The sequence below is a fragment of the Lepidochelys kempii genome, chromosome 15, assembly GCF_965140265.1.
Source record: "Lepidochelys kempii isolate rLepKem1 chromosome 15, rLepKem1.hap2, whole genome shotgun sequence".
Taxonomy (NCBI): domain Eukaryota; kingdom Metazoa; phylum Chordata; order Testudines; family Cheloniidae; genus Lepidochelys; species Lepidochelys kempii.
Window position 1 is genome coordinate 22,209,243 of NC_133270.1, and position 17,657 is coordinate 22,226,899.

The 17,657-nt window shown below is 45.0% G+C and overlaps 1 protein-coding gene across 2 annotated transcripts in view; it reads left to right on the forward strand.

Moving 5' to 3' along the window:
* TMEM132D (transmembrane protein 132D) overlaps positions 1-17,657 on the forward strand; it is a 387,025-nt gene that overhangs the window by 358,214 nt on the left and 11,154 nt on the right. For both annotated transcript variants that reach the window (XM_073312908.1, XM_073312909.1), the window contains one exon: positions 17,383-17,588. In XM_073312908.1, coding sequence (XP_073169009.1) covers positions 17,383-17,588 — 206 coding nt within the window. The remainder of the gene's footprint in view (positions 1-17,382; positions 17,589-17,657) is intronic.

A 17,657-nucleotide genomic window follows, 5' to 3' on the forward strand; every position in this document is an offset into this window, starting at 1 on the left:
GGAATAATGGGCATGTGTTCTTTCACCTCATTTGATTGTTTGGGATTTTTAATTAAGTTTTGCATTTGATTGCATTCAGTGCTGAAGGCCTTTTTAAAAGAGGATTTCACTGGGGCTGTCTTTTACCATGGTAATAATGACATTAGTTCCAGACAGACATGAATCACAATTCAAAGGTTGATCTTTAGCAGTAAGTGAAACAAACAAATAAGCTTAGAATCACATTTCCAGTTATTCTAGGCAGATAACAAGTAGAAAAGTTATTGGCACTCATGCTTCAGGGCATAAACTGGCCAGCAAGGGAGTCAGGAAGAAATTGTCCTTTGTGGGTTGTTGAAAGGGCTTGCACAAGGTCTGTGACAGCTATCGTTTTAGCTGACAGACTGGGGAGTGAACCATGAACTTCCTGAGCTGGGATTTTAAACTGCTACAGTTTGAGTTAAAGAGCGAAGGCTCCCTATCTGTGGCAGCAAAAGACTCCTGTCCTCTGTGAATCAGGCACCAAGAAGGACCTGTAACACACATTAACCAGTGAATTACACATGCACCCAGTTAAATCCCATGTAAGCCCTCAAAATATGGCCCAAGTAGTGTGTTGGCTTCATGTTAGACCTCTACACAGGGATCAACTTTCACCCTTGGCAAGGTGAATTAAGGAGAGTTCACTTCTGGGCTTTCTTCAGAAGCATCCAACACAGCCAAGTGACAGACCTGGACACAGCACTAGATGGACCATTGCTCAGGTCTGGTGGGGCGCCCTTGCTTTGTTCCTCAGTCAAATGAATACAGTGTTGAAATTGCTTAGAGAATGGATAGATGGAGCCCTCCTCCAGCCCTTCCCCCAAGGACAGAGCTGGGTATAATGAGCATATATATGGTTAGGTGTCTTCACTATATCCCTAGAAGATTTTTCTAAACATTATGGGTTATTCTGAGATATCCACAACTATTACAGTGTTGATCTGAATTTGCTCAAGGAGCAGAATTATTGTTTGTGGTTGGTGCAATCCATCAAAATAGCCTGCTAAGGCTAGATGGGGAAACGTGTCTCAGGGAAATGAGAAGAAAAATAGCCCGTTCTTTAGAAAGACAGGCTTGTTAACATGATTGTAATATATGTGACCTCACTGCCTGCATGGGAAATCCATTGGAAATTCTGTACTACACAAATACTGTAAGGAACCAGATGGTGTGCACCACTACTGCTGTGGTTAACGGGCAGCATTCACTGTAAATATCACCCATGAGAGTACCATGAGGTCCAAGGTCATGTTAACATTTAAGACTCTTTGGGCCCATTTATTCCATTTAAATTAATACAACAGTTCTGGGGAAGAGGAATTTCCCCCAAAGGCTGCAGAAGCAGCTGCTAAGCTCTTACCCAGAGACTGGTGTAATGCAATGGCTAGGGTGGCTTTCTGGCTTCCTTTCTTTTCCAGGGACAGAAGATCCTGTGGTCTCACCCTCCCATAGGTGCCGAGTTTCTAATCTGCCGGGGATGCTCCTCCCTTGGCTCTGCCCAAGACCCACCCCTACTCCACCACTTCCCCCCTTCACCCCTGCCCTGCTTCTTCCCACCCCCGCTCCATCCAGCCTCTTCCCTCCCCCACCCTGCCCCTTCCCCACCCAGTTCCACCTCCTCCCCCAAGCACACTGTGCCCTTGCTCCTCCCCATCCCCTCCCAGCACCTCCTGACACCACAAAACAGTGGTGGGGGAGGCGCTGATCTGCGGGACCCGCAGGCAGGCAGGAGGTGTGGGGGGAAAGGGGAGTTTCGGCTGGGGGGCTGCTGATGGGTGCTCAGCACCCGCCATTTTTTCCTACAGGTGCCCCAGCCCCAGAGCATCCCTGGAGTCAGCGCCTATGCATACTCAGACCTACTCCCACCTACCAGTAGCCTGGTGCCACCCAGGGAGAAAACACACCCCCTGTGTGACCCCTTGCCGCCACCACCCTCCCATGGTGGAGCTGCCCCAGTTGTGCAATCAGAGGAGTTTCCCCAGCTGCAGAGGAAGGGCAAGAGTTGGCTCGTTATGAAAACGGGTCTCTGAGCATTGACGGACAGCCACACGGCTCCATGGCACTGAATCGTTTCCGTCAGACGCTCCGGTTGTTCTTTTCCAGGCTACTCCCAGCCACGTCTCCCTTAAGCCCAGCAAGGCCTGCTGTAGAGTGCTAGGGAGAGTGGGATGTTGCCTGAGCTCCACGCTCCCTGTTGGAGCTACAGCTGAAAAATGTCATGAGCACGGAAAGGGAATCTTTCCTCCCAACGAGTTTTTGCTTTTTATGGGATGAGCAGACGTCAGTGAACGGATGATTTCTTTTGGTATTGATCTTCTAGCTTTGTTTTTATTGTTCTACAGGTAAGTGAAAATAACACACACTTTACTCCGTGCAGCTATGGGAAAGTAACTCTAGTAGGGCATAAATCATATACCCAGTAAATCCAGCCTAAAACAGATTTGCTACCTTATATAGAATAATAGAAATATAATATATAAAATAATAATATATAATATATAAAATATAATATTCTCCCTTGCTGAAAATCAAGCCAATTATTCTTATCCTACCTTCAGTGGACATGGAGAACAATTAATTGATTCATCTTTACAACAGTCCTTAACATATTTAAAGGCTATCAGGTCCCCTTCTCAGTCTGCTTTCCCGGTCTGAATATGCCCAGGGTTTTTTTTAAACCTTTCCTCAGAGGTCAGGTTTTCTAAACTTTTCATCATTTTTGTTGCTCTCCTCTGGATTCTTTCCAGTTTGTCCACCACTTCCTTGAAGTGTGTTGCCCAGAACTGGACACTGTACTCCAGCTGGGGCCTCCCTAGTGCCGAGGAGAGTAGGACAGTCACCTCCCATGTCTTACATACAACACTCCTGTTAATATACCCCAGAATCATATTAGCCTTTTTTTAAACTGCATCACATTGTTGGCTCACATGCAATGTATGATCACTAAAACCCCCAGAAAAGTGTGGCGCAGTACAGTACAAAGCATGGTAAAATGAGCAAATATTATGGTAAAAATATTTTGATATCATGCGTGAACTATTTGAATCGAGCGAAAATGTTTTTATGGACATCAACCAAATCACCTAATGGAGTGCTCATGGAATAGGATGGGTCAGCATGAAATTTTAAATTTGCACTAATCTGCCTAAAACAAGAGAAGTCTGAAATACTCTGTGTGTGGCACCCGCTTTATTCTGATTATATACAAAATCATGTAACTGCGGTCATGTTACTAGTTACTTTGGCTCAGTATGGACCACACATATGTGGGGCAAGACCTGAAACCAGTTATCGCTTCTGAGCTAGGCAGTGCTTTTAGCACATGGCCATAGTAAGGGGAAGTGCATTGATGCGCTTAGTAGCATAGTGGTTCAGCAAGTTAAAATGCCTCCTGAGACTCTCCAGTTATACTGGGATGAAGTAGAAGTACTTTGCAACACCCCTTTATGGGTGCATGTCCCCTCTTCCGTATGTGGCCAGCCAGACTCCATCCAGTTGCTCCCAGTGGGGAGAAGACCCTGCGTACCCCCAAGTTTCATACGCAATATGAGCAGCCTTAACACAGGTTATGCAGGGCAGGGTGAGTCCTTATTCCCTTCCACTCCCCAACACAACTTTCGTTAGACAGTGGAGCCTGTAGTAGGAAACTAAAGAAGGATTGAGCCTCCCCGTTACAGGGGGGTTGGGCTGTATGTCTGGCCACAGTTTTCCCTGTCTGTGTTTAGTCAGTCTAAGCCATTGCATTCTTCACCAGTTCTATTTCACTTGGAAGCTAAAGCATTTATTATCTGGAGTCAAAGAGGCCATCTCTGTTCCCTCTTTTCAAGATCCGAAAATCAAAAGCACTTCCTCTCACTGAACATCATTCCTCCTCTTAATCGTCACATGGGGGGAAAATGTCACTCATTTCAGGATTAAAAACTATCGGTATTGAAGGAAATGCTGCTGATCCCCCATACGCCAACCCCAGATTACCAAAGCAAAGCCCAGAGGGTGCTTGCAGTTTTCAAAGCGGAATCTGAAAAGGGTATGGAGCCTAATTCTCCAAAAGACATACAGGATTTGTACATTACAAATTATTGTGCCTTCTGCAGTCTTAAATACTAGGGGACAGGGTCAAGATGGCAGCTTTGATTACGTGTAAGACAGTGGTTGACTTTTTTTGGCACTTCACTGTGATAACACCTACATTTCAGTGACTTGCTGGTTCAGAGAAGTGGACTCCAAAATGCTCATTGTTTTGGCCATGTTGTGCTGGTACAAACCCGTATCCTCTGGCTCATTTCATACAGGAGCCTTCGGTGGACAGGAAATTGCACCCTTTCCTTTCCAGCTGGAATGCAGGAACAGCAAGGTAGCCAGCAGCAAATCAGGAGTGGTGGTTGTGGGTAGGGTAGACAGCAATCAGAATGAATGATGCCATTTGATTTCTCTTTGCTGTTTCCTGAATGTCAGGAATATAGTTTCATCCTATTCGTCTTCAGATAGGACCATGTCAGGCCCTCACTCTGGGTGTGTCTCCTGTTCCCTGCTGCAGACTGAAAAGATGGAGAATTGCATTCTGATAACAATTAAATCAGAGGTAGTTGATCTATCAAGTCCCTATCTCTTCCTCATTATTGTATAAAACAATCTTCACAGCATTCCCTGTGGGTGAAGGGAATATTATTTGACAAACACAATACAGAGAGATTAGGTGACTTGCCCCAGGTCATCTAGGAAGTCCGGGGCAGAGCTGGAAATTGAACCCAGGTTTTCTGAGTAATAGTTTAGTGCCATAACCACAGGTTCAAGCTCATGCTCCTTCCCTGCAAGTGAGAGCAGCTTTATGGCCTTCAGTGGCAATACCCCAGATGTTCATAAACGTAACTGAGTTTAGAATGTGACCTATAGCTCCATGGCTGGACTGTAGTTAACCTGACTTTCACTGCAGTGGCTTGTTGTGGCTAGTTGCTTCAGTTTGAGTTGGAATTGGTCAGAGAAACTTCAATAGAACCATATTATGTCAGAATATGAAGTTCTGTCCAAATCAAATAGCTTCACAAAATCCGGTTGATTTCACTGCAGTTTTGTTTCAGGGGTGGGGGGCAAGAGTAACAACGATGTTGAACATTTTGGTCTGAAAATGTCAGAACGTCTGGTTCCTCCGTTTTCAGAACAGAACACTTTGATTTTTCATTTTTAAGCAATGCTTCATTTTACTTTTTTATTCTGGGTGGTATTATATATTTTAATAACACAGAATTTGTAAAAAAGACAAAATTGAAACAAAATGACTTTGTCAAAAGAGAACATCTTGATTGACTTGACGCTATTTTTTCTTTCAAGATTCTCCGTTAGGCAGAATTTTGAAATTTTTCGTTTTCACTTTGATTTGGAATGAAGCCAAGTTTCAAAATCCTTCACAGATTAGAACTTCCTCCACAAAGCTGTAGCCGCAGCACTGAGAGGCAGAAACCGCTGAACACCAGAATGGTACCACAAGCTGGTTACTGTCTATGGTGAGAGACAATTGTTTAGGGGCTGTAGGTAGCTCATAAACGAACTACTAAACTATTCACGATAGGAGTGTGCACTCTTGCAGGCCTGTATGTTCCATCCTGTCTAACTAAGGATCAGCTCCCTTGGCAAAATTCACTTGTGTGCAGTGGGTCAGTACACACATTATGCATAACTTAAGTCCCTGAAGATGCACAGGCATTTGCTAACCCTCTACATAGGGGTGAATTTTGGGTCAATTTTGGGTCATGTCAATAGTAAAAATACATGCAAAAAATAAAATCGAAGGGGAAAAATCTGCAGAAATGAAATATTCTTGATCTAGGTTAAAATAAGGAGGTGATTCCCCAGGAGAGGTTTTTAACAAGGGGGCTTTCAGTTAGTTACACCTATAGACTTCATACATTGTGGCTGATCCATAACATTCACAGGGCAGGCAGCATGCAGCTAGAACTGGATGTTTGCCCAGAACTGTAAGTCCTTTTAATATGTGCTACTGCATATTTCACTCAGGTATATTTTGCTGGGGATAATGTATTAATGTTTGCCACAAAGCTGCAGAACAAAATAAGATTTCCTTAAGAATTAATTGGAAGCAGTGTTTTCCTAATCAGTATTCCCTAAAACGCGCTCAAGGTGCATTAGCACATTAGGAAAGCAATCAGAGAGCTGTCTTTTATCTACATGGGTCTCTGCTCAAGTCCATAGAAGCAGTGGTGCTGTTAGCTGGGATTGGAACACAATATCAGTGGTGCAAGTAAAATCTGTTTCTTACCAGTACGGTCAGTGTGTGTGTGTGCGGGGGACCAACTAAGGGGAGGGGGCATGTGACTTCCCCACGTGACTCTCCATGTGACTCCTCACCATCCCGCCGCCAACCCAGGGCCCTTGCGCTCTTCCCATCCCAGCGGGGAAAGGAGCAGAACTCCCAGCCTCAGCCCTCTCCTCCAGCGGGGCTGCTGCCGTGGTACATAGATGGAGACGCAGCTCTCCTCTGGCGGCGCTGCTGCTCTGACCTTCTGGTACACTGTACCAGCTATCAATAGCTTGCCGGTACGGCGTACCGGAGTGTGCCGGCCGACTTGCACTGCTGCACAATATAAGTCAGCAGTCAGGGGTCGGGGAACGGGGGGGTTAGATAGGAAGTGGGAGTCCTTGGGGGCCTGTGAGGGGGCGGGAGTGTGGATAGGTCAGGGCAGTCAGGGGACAGGGAGCGGGGAGGGGTGGATAGGGGGTGGGATCCTGGGTGGGGGTGGTTTGGGGCAGGGGGTCCCAGGAGGGGGCAGTCAGGGGGCAAGTAGCGGGAGGGTTGGATGGGTCAGAGGTTCTGAGGGGGACCGTCGGGGGGTGGGAAGTGGGAGGGGATGAATAGGGGGCAGGGGCCAGGCTGTTTGGGGGGCACAGCCCTCCCTACCCAGCCCTCCATACAGTTTCGCACCCCAAAGAGGCCCTCAGGCCAAAAAGTTTGCCCACCCCTGGGCTAGAGTCTCTGACCTACATGTCCACTGATGTACCTCAGTCTGTCCTAATGGACAGGTGCATCATAAGAGTCCATGGGTGTGGTGCACCATGGGAGATACAGTTCATGTGAGGAGCCCCGTTCATAAAAGAGAAGAGGGATATGGGGAAACTGAACACAACACCCGTACGGTACTGGATCAGCATTTCCAAAACTAAATATTTCCAGTGTGAGGCATTCATGCTTTTTGACCAAAAAAAAAAAAAAAAAAAACCCAACATTTTCCTGGAAAGCAGATGCCTTCCACAAAAAAATTATTTTTCAAAAAATACTACTTTCCATCAGAAAACCAGTGTTGATGGAAAATTTGCATCCAGCTGTAGTTGTGAGATCCTCTGAGGCAAGGTGATACAAAAACACAGAGTACAATTATCGATGAGTGTACGTATTTCTTACTCAGTTCTGGTGCACCTACCAATGGTTAGAAATCATTAGCCTATAATCTAACAGTCCTTAAGAAAGCCTCATAGTTTACACATATTTGCTGTCTCCTCCACTTTCAATGTAACCAGAAGGAGCCTATTCTTTTTGTTTCCGTATCAGCTTTCATGCTGAGCTGCCGGTCCCCGTGGAATGGAAACTGGTTTCCCTTGATTGACTGCCACATGGGAGCAAAGGTTGACTAGGTCAGAAATGCCAATCTGACATGAGCCCATTTTGTTTCCTTCTTATTTCAGAGCACTACTTCAGGGAAAGAAAACATAGAAAGGCTCTTGCATTTTTTGCTGACACTTATGACGCGATCAAGTGCTTGGGATGAAGCAAAGCAGCCTGTACAAAGTGTAGACGTTCACATTTTTTCCCCCTCTAGAGTAAATAAATGTTGACAGACCTCACGGCAACATCAGATATAGGATCTGGCTGGAGTTAAGGAGCTGAGCTTCAAGCCAGGCTGTGTATTTTTTACTCCCGCTCTGGAGCAGCGCAGTTTAGGATGCGTCAGCCACTGACACACAGGTACTGATAGTTGAGGAGACATTGTATGTGGAGTAGCACCTCCCCCTGCAAATAGCACGGGAGTCAATGGTTCTACTTATGGGAGAAAGCTCTACTCAAGGGCGAGTGAGGGTAATGGAATCTGGCCTAAATTTGATGCAACTTCTGTTTCCTACTCCTTTCCTTCTAAAATAAAAAAGTTATCTTCTCTACAGGGAAATGCTGTAGCTCGAGGAGCAGATGTAATTATTCCTGATTCCAGCATCCTTTGGTGTGGTCAGGCAATGTGCTACCACCAACAGATTTTTACTATTAGATTCTGATCTCCTATGGTTTGGGTTCTGATTGGAACCAAATCTAAAGGTGTATTTTCTAGCTACACAGTGGTCTTGGGTCCACTTTACCTCCTGTCTTGCCACCCTGTTACTGTCAGTCACTTGTCCCTGTCTTGCGTAATTTCAGGCTGGGGTCAGTTCCCAGACTTCACAATCGCATGTCTCATTCTTCCTCTGTGTGCTAAGTGTCTGCGGTTAAAGGTGACGCCACATTCCCCATGGCACTTACCGATGTCTTGCAGAATAGGGATGATAATGGATTCCTCCTTTTGCACCTTGACACAAAGCTTAGGTGCCTCCTGGAGTTTTTCAAAGCTCAAATGAGTTTCATTTGTTATTTTCCTGGTCAATCACTTTTTCCTCGTTATAGAAAGGCTGGAAAACTCTCCTGTTCTTTGAAGTGACAGCACTGATTCAGGCAGGACTCATTAATATAATTTATCTTGCGACCTACTACTCCTTATGCTTGTGGGCTAAGCGGTGTACACCGTGCTAAATCATCAAATGTCTGGTAAACCTGCCAAGGTGTCCGTTACGTATCTGAAATGTACAGCATAAGGAGAGTGGTGCTTGCGTTGGGGAAGGATTACTGTCCTCCGTTGCCATGAATTAAGATTAGAGGCCAGCGCATGGTGCATTCCTGAAATATAGGCTGTCAATTGGGTACTGGAGACTAGCTTTCCTAATCGTCTGTCCCTCAAGAAGCCCTCATCTAAAGTCTTCATAACTGACCTATGTGCTTCTCGTTGTCATAGACTCATTAGGTGTCTCTTTGTAAAAGAGCCAACAGAATCCCCGCAGGAGGGGGCAAAAAACGGTTTCCTGTAAGGATTTTTAATCAATATCACGTGTGGGCTAAATGATGCTAATGAGGTAGGAAAGTGCTTCAGTCTCTAGTGCTGCTGTGGGCTAAGAAAGAAATGCGGTTCCCTTCCACTGTAAAACACAAAACGCACTATTCTGCCTTCCTTCTTTCCAGTCCTGAGCAATCCGCTCAGCCCAGTAAACTAACAAAGGCAGGTCTGACTGGTTGTTGAATTAGCCATCCAAGGTAACATTTACCTCAGACAGTTTCTAATACGTACGAGAAAAGCAGAGAAGTGCTATTAAGACAGGCAGTAGGGCCAACTATCACAATTCTGCACTGCCCAGAACTTCGCAGAGACCTTTATACCTGTGGAGAGTGGGTGTAGAATGATACCAAGTCAGAATTCCTCTCTTACAACAGTGGCAGTGTTTTACACTTCCTTCATGGGTGCGCCTTTGCACAATGGTACACGGTGACACAGATGCAAATCAGCGCAGAATCAGGTGTAAGAAGTTAGAGTGAAAAGTATGTGGGGAATCACTGCCTGGTTGGAGGAGTGTCTGGCTTCTGTTGATGACTTCTGCTGAACAGGGATGCCACGGGCTTAGGGTTCATTTGCTCAGATAGGAGGGTGGACGCTCCAAAATCCAATACCATCCACAAGAGGAAGAAATAAATTCCCATTTCTGTGTTCTATCTTATGAAAAAAAAATAATGAAGCTTCATAACTATTTTGCTTGCAATCAAAACTGAAGAGCTTGGAATGTCATAGAATATCAGGGTTGGAAGGGACCTCAGAAGATCATCTAGTCCAACCCCTTGCTCAAAGCAGGACCAATCCCCAATTTTTGCCCCAGATCCCTAAATGGCCCCCTCAGGGATTGAACTCACAACCCTGAGTTTAGCAGGCCAATTCTCAAACCACTGAGCTATCCCTCCCCCCATGTGCTACTTTGGAGCGACAAGTTGGTTTCTTTTTAAACAACACAATCAGACACTTTAACAATGAAAAGTAAGGTGTCTCGGCTCAGCAAAGAACCCACCCTTTCAAGTCCATATTTGCTTTCCAGAGAAAAGCTCCTCAGTTTGCTAGAGCAGCAACACTTTCAAGTTTGCAATGACACCAAGTGAGTTGGATGCATAGTCTTGGGCTACATAACGCTCATTATGCACAGCTCTGTCTGGGAGATTGGCATTTGTCTCAGGAAGAATGAGTAGTTAATTGGTGGGATTTTTGAAAGCACTCAGTGCTTCTATTCCCCCTGAAGTAAATGGAAGGTCTGCCATTAACGCCAGAGTTTAGAGTTAGGCCAATTTGAAAATCTCATCCCCACAAATTCTGTAGGATGATTGATCCCCTACCCAATTTGCCTTAAATCTTTTGTTTAGTGCATTCATGACATGGCCACCTACCTACTTCATAATTCCGCTGTATTGCTCTGTATTGTGCTGGTGACAAGCAGCCTCTAACCTCTGCTGCCCTGGCTCACTGAGATTAGATGTATGTGGCTCAGGGGAAGCTTGCTAAAGCTTTTCTAGCTGTTCACCAGCATAAGAGAAAGAGGGGAGTTGCAGGAGCCAAACCAAACCCCAGGCACTTCTCTGTACTTCCAAGTTCACTGTTACAAATGCCATTTAAGAGACCATCCACTCAGGAGATAAAAGCTTTCCCATGTTGAGAGATTATCTGGAGTGTCTTGTGGGAGCTAACTGTATCCTCTGTAAATTAAATGGTGGGCAGCTCAGCACATTTGTGTGGAAACCTGTTGTGACACGATGGTCCATAAAGCTCTAGCAAGAGAGCGGCACTGTAATGATGTAATGGCATTATTGTGTCTTGGCATTAGCAGTGGCCAGAGCCCAGAGAGGGCTATGATAACTGCACATTATCAGCAAAAGAAAAGGGAATCCACCTCCACCGTCGCCTCCCGGCTTGTTTCATTTCTAGTGGGACAGAGCATCGCCAGCCCTGAGAGATCAAACATCAGAAGCTAGACCACAGGGAAATAAATAGTCAGGTCTGTGTGGAAAACATGAGATTGATTTCAGGGTGAATTTGTGCACACCTACATGTACAGGGTTCCAATCTTATCCATCTTGATTGCTGAAAAGCAGCTTTCATATTTCACATTTCATAGACAGATTCTTATTTAATATAGAGATATTTCTGAGGCATCTACCTTTTAAAATGTGCTTACTAGTGCCCTGAGGTAAATAAACTTATTATGGGCTGATCACACACACACACAGTGCTCATTCACTGCACTCATGAGCTTAATAAACTTGGAGCTTCCCTATTTCTCTCTCAGATGGTGAAGGGTGAAGAACAAGGACTTTACTGGGGACAGGGCATGTTGCTAGCTAAAGCTTGTGTATCTGAATTCATGCTGTAGAAAAACGGTGGTTTGAAAGATCTATGGACTGAAATCCATCTAAAACCATGCATAAAGGTACAGTACAGGCAATGATAGTACAAGTACGTTGCCCCCATCAACTTTGACCTTGACATCTGTAGGGGTGTGAAGGGTAGTTCGGTCTCCATGGCATGTTCAGCAGGGCTGGCCAGAAAACAAGAATTCCATTTTGTGAAAAATGTTGAAGTTTCAGAATTTGTTTACGTTCCGACATGGAACAAAACCAAGACATTTTGAAATTTTTGGTGAAAAAACATGTGAGAGCACCCGCCCCAGAATAGCTATGGCACTCCCTTGGGATGTGGGTTCAAGTCCTTACTCTGCTTGATTCACATACCAGCAATCTAAAGAATCAGCCTCTCCTGATGGAGCTGTTTCACTTTATGTAAAGAATTTAATATTCTTTGCTTAGCGAAAGATGATTCAATAGTCTGGTGTCTAAGATACTCACCAGGGTTGTGGAAGACACGGGACACCAAGTTCACATCCCTGCTCTGAATCTGGCACAACAGAGCTTTAAATCTGGGTCTTCTACATCCCAGTTGAGGGTCCTAACCACTGAGCTACTGACTATTCTGGGGGCTCGCTCTCTCTGATTTTGACCAGAAATTCCACCCCAGACCTCAGAAACCTCCCTGATGAAAGTTCTGTCGAAACAGCCATGTTTCCACAAAAAATTTTGGTTTCAACAAATCTGCATTTTTGGTTTCAACAAAAAAAGTTTCAGCGGAAAATCCCCAACCAGTTCTGTCTTTGAGTCCTTGACCTCTTCTGACACTACCAAGAGGCTGCCAGTAGTGCTGCTGTTTTTTGTTTGCTTCTCATGTGCCTGCTTGTCCTGAGGGTAGGGTGACCAGATGTCCTGATTTTATAGGGACAGTCCCAATTTTGGGGGCTTTTTCTTATTTAGGCACCTATTATCCTCCACCCCCGTCCCGATTGTTTACACTTGCTATCTGGTCACCCTACCTGAGGGTGCTCAACTGAGACCCATCAAACTCATTTCACATAGGCCACAAAAAGAGCTATTTGCAAGAAGGAAACAGACTGACAGAGAAACTGCCTGGTTTTTGCAAAACCTATATCCTTTTTCTCTCATCTGCTGAATTTTCTTTCTGCTTTAAGATGAATGGTTTGGACACGTCTGAAGTAAAACAAGGCAAAGATAATCTGCTTTTTTAATGATGACCTGTTTCTGAATGCCCTGGCCTGATTTATGAAAATGAAGTAGATGTTACACCGTGTCTTGGTGCTGCTCTGTTGGCATTGTGAACAAACTGCAACCTAGCCATTGTGCTTATTCATCCAAAGGGCTGGCTGGGAATTCAATGATTAAATAATTATTGCTTTCTTCATTTACAGAACAGTAAACGGGAGAGATTGGGTAACCAAACCACTCAGTCTCTCCCTGCCTGCCTGCATCTGTTTCTTTTTATAAATTATAATCTTAACAGCACAAGATCAAGGTATTTCTTTAATCATTCTTGCAGTAGTGTTGGGGTTTTGGTTTACTCCCTGCTTATGATAACCCTGGGGAAGCCAGAATTGAAGTCTGTTTTCCTGCCAGCTTTATTTTCTCTCTCCATTGCATGAGCATTAATGAATTTAAAATCTAACAGCCTGATTCTCCTCTCACCCTGTTGTAAATCTGGAATAACTCCATTAAAAGGGAGAGATTCTCACCCCCACTCTGGTTCCTTTATGCCGCATAAAAGGGCCAGAGTGGCTTAAAGATGCCCTCAAAGCCCTATATCCTGCTGGGGAGGATTCCCCTGGTGCAGGCACGATAAGGCTGCTCCCAGGGACCTCCTCAAGCTCCTCAGTGCTGGGGCATGGCAGGGGCAGGGCTGGCAGTGGGAGAGGCATGCTGAGACTGCCGAGGTTCTGGGCAATGCTGCCACACACAGGACAACTCAGGGAGGCTGCTGTAACTTAGGCCCCTGGGCTGCAAGCTCCAAAGTGCAGCTCCTAGAAGTCCAGCACAGAACCTCACCCCGGGTCTCACTCTCAGATCAGTGTCAGAAGTTACTCACACCCAGGAGCCACTTGGGGGTCTAGTCCCAGCTCTGTGGCCTTGGGAGACACTTAGCCTCTCTGCCTCAGCTTCCCCCCTCTGGGAAATGAAGATACTTGATTAATTGCCTCCCCAAGGCATGGAGTTAATTAGTTAAGACTACGTAATTGCTTAGCATAGCTAATCATAAGTGAGACACTGGAGTTGTAAGCTAATGCACTGGCCTCAAGTTTGAGAAAGGAAAATCCCCATTTATAGGCCATTCATTGCAGTCGGTATCCAGCCTTCAGTGTGCAGAGGCAAGCTAAGTATCTGAGGCATTCAGTTCCCCGGCTGATTATTTTCCTCAGATCCACCTCAGCTTGAACTTTGATCTGCAATGACTCAGGTGTAAACGAGTGCTTTGAGGCTTTGTCTAATTTTTCTCCTCATGGGCATCCCAAGGAAAAGAGAGAACCAGCAAGCAGCAGATGAAGCTCGTTAGCACACCAGAGATTTTCAGTGTCAGAGCGTCACTTAAAACACACCGAAGGATTAGGAGGAAAGTGCAGTGCTAGCAGGAAATAGAAGACTCTCTCCTGTAGAGGGGAGGTAACTAAGGTGAGAGATGGAGCAGGAGTACCAGTCACTGCCTGAGGGCCCTGTGCCCTCCTGTCTGGCAGACAGGAGATTGGAGAATAGAGGTGGGAAGAATGATACAATTCATGTGAGTGCAATACCTCTGGGGCAGCACTGTGCCCCTTGTACAGATGCAAGTGGAAGGACTGCTCTCTTCCTGTGCCCTGGGGATGGAATCTACCCTACAGACACAAGAATCCATCCATGCAGCTACAGGGAGGGGACAAAAAAATGTGGAAATGGTTTTGCTATTAAGCCCTTTGTATTGAAAAACATAATACCAAGGATGTAAATTGTGCCACAAAAGCTGGCGATATTTAAATAACATTTAAATTCACTCCACATTTAAACAGAAAAGTAGAAAACGGCATTAAATTCAGATAAGTGCAAGATTATGCATTCAGGAGTCAGAAATATTAAATATATCCACATAATGGAAAAGAAGGTCTGGCTGGTAATGGATTGTGAAAAGAGTTCAGGGTTTTAATAGATCATTCCTTCAGATCATCAGCACTGTAAAGTGGTAGTTAATAAATTATTCGACATGTACATTTACTCATATATTTTAACTAGCTGTAATGAACAGGTCTTGTCGGCTCACCTAGACTCCTGCAATAGCTGCCAAAGCGCTTGAGTGAGATTTAGTAACTCTCAGCAGTATTGATAGCCAGGACTACAGGTTATTATGAATAAAGTGTTGTCAGAAATGGCTTGGAAAGGACATTGTGTCCGACCCTTGTCAGACTCACAGTATTGAGGTAGGCTTGGGTTATGCTTCCACCCTGAGCTTTTGGATGGCAGATCCAGCTGAGGTCAGCTGCAGACTCACATGACCATCTGTTTCTTGGTAGATCCTAGCTCCGCTAGCGTAGAACCTTTTGATATCAATCCATATGGCAAGTCAGGGGCAGCCTAAGAGATAAGTTAAGTAGGTGGTTGCCTAGGGTGTTATTTTTCAAGAGCACAGTGACTGCCTTGGACACTCATCAGCTGGCCAGTCCCACGCTCTTGTTCTCCAGTTAGAGTTTCTACCCATCTGGTTCATCCTCCAGAGGGACAGGAGGTTTCTGTTTCTGCTCAGTTGGCTGCCGCAAGTCCTTGGCCTCCCAGAATCCTTTGAACTATCAGCTACCACACCTCTTTCGGAGCACTGCTACAGCCAAGGAATTCTGGGTCACGTTTGAAGAAGTAAAGGCATCTTCTGCAGATGGTTGAGCAGACACTTTCTTCTTCTATAGGAAGAAGTGATACAAATAGAGGATCCGGTTGGTTACTGAGCTGGGTATGCTGGTGGGAAAGAGGGAACAGAAATTGATGGGTGAGTCATTGCCCAATTCTGTCTTTGCCTCCCGTGTCCGGGATGAGGACATTCGGCTTCAGGCTTGGGTTTACAAAACCAGGGGTGGTTTAGACAGGAGTTCCATTTCATTTGAACTGCCAGAGTTCAAAAGTGATTCAGAATGAAGTCTGATTCTCCCCCATCTCTTGATGAAACTAATAACTTTTATCATACAACACACACACACACATCCCCCTACCTTTCATGCTGTACATTAACGAAGGCACTATTTTATTCAGCTTTTTAAAATGCAAAAAACAAGTGCTCTCTATTAGGGAGAGGTTGAGGGGAAATGCTAATATCAAATAATCCTCAGGGTGTGTAGTCTTTCAAAGAACTGCCTATCCAGTAAATTATAATAAACCTGTCTGGACTTGTTTCAGTAAAACTTTTTTCAATCCGATTTGAGTGCTTTTTGTATCAAGAGAGATTTAAGAGCTCACATTGATAAATGGAGCCCTATTGACACTATGAATACATGCTTCCAAATATGGATGGATTAGAAAACTCCATCTCTGTTGAACAACAAAATACCATTTTTTGTTTGCTTTGCATATGCTTGTTTTATTCTGCGGTACTGTCCTCAAAATGTATTCTTATCCCTTAAGAAACTGAAAAAAAATGTTTCAAGGCCCCCAAACGTAGCCCTATTTTAATCACAGCTCCACCATCACCAGCATGTTGGGTTTGTTTTGACTGTGAGTGTCCAGCTCTATTTCTTTCCTATCCCTCATTAGGGACTAGGTCCTGTAGTCCTTACTCATGCAAAACTCCCACTGAAGTCAAAGATAGCAGGGCTGGACCATCCTAGAATATCCTACAAATCACTTGGATTCTGTATGATGCAGAATAGAGTTGTACAGGACTTTTTTCCTTACCAGAGGACAATATACTGAACTAACTTTTCAAGTTCCCAAATATAATTCTAGGGCAAACAACGGTAGGTTAGCATCACCTGAACAGAGCCCAAAGTTCATCCAAACTATGGAAGGCTGGGAAGCAATAGAAGAAGGGAGAAATGCAGTGCAAGAAGAGGGAAGTGTGATGGGACCAGAGGAGCTGGGGGTGTTCAAAAAGTTGCAGAGGTAGTGGGAAGAGGACCAGGACAGGTCACAGAGAGGAGAGAAGCCACAGAGGAAGCATAGGAGGTCCAGAAGCTGTCCACACCACTCCACAGAAATGCACAGAATGCTCTCACAGACGTGGTGAGGACCTCAGCTTTGTGTCTTCTCTGAAAAGTGGCACTCCCAGAAGCACAGCACCCCTAATGCCATGCCTTGGTGTTGGTCCAGTACTGATTCAGAGGGAAAGAGCACTATCTACTGAATCATTAATGCTGCTTCCTGCAATACAGCAACCATCATCACCACTCTAAGGACATCATTTCAGAATTGATCAGGGAAATACGCCTCCTATTGAATATCCTGTGCAGGCACCCGCATATCTGATTTTCCTCATGTTTACGTTACATTTCCTTAGACTCACACCAAACTGGAAGAGGGGGAACTTAATACCATCTGTGTGATTTAGTGGGGGATGGGACCATGACTCAGTGGACTTCCATCAGAGCCAGAACAAGTTCAGAGCCAGAGGTCCTAGTGGTGGGGCTGAGAACTGAATGGAGCTGTTCTTTTATCATCGCTCCCACTGGAAATATTTATAGCAGGAAAAGCCTATTTGCTCGCAAGTATTCCTAAACTATACAGACTGCTAATGGCAAACCAGGCACCTTTTCTTTTTGTTGCTAGTTGTCCTCAGAGTTTGGAACTAGTTCAAACCCGAATCTTATCTCTCCCTCCCTCCCACTCACTCAGCACGGGGTGAGCTTTATAATTTTGTACAGAGACTAATTAATTTTTTCCCCCTTTCCCTTTTACAGGTTTCTGACAGATGTGACTATGTCTTTGTCAACGGGAAGGAAATGAAAGGCAAAGTGAATGTCATCGTTAATTTTACTTACCAGCATCTGACTGCCCCACTGGAAATGACAGTCTGGGTTCCTCGCCTCCCACTGCAAATAGAGATTTCTGACACAGAACTAAACCAGATCAAGGGGTGGAGGGTCCCTATCATTTCTAATAAGAGGTAGGTTTCATTAGTGAATGTTCAATCTGGGTTGTTCACGTGCCAAGCAGCTGACTGGCCAGCGGATCT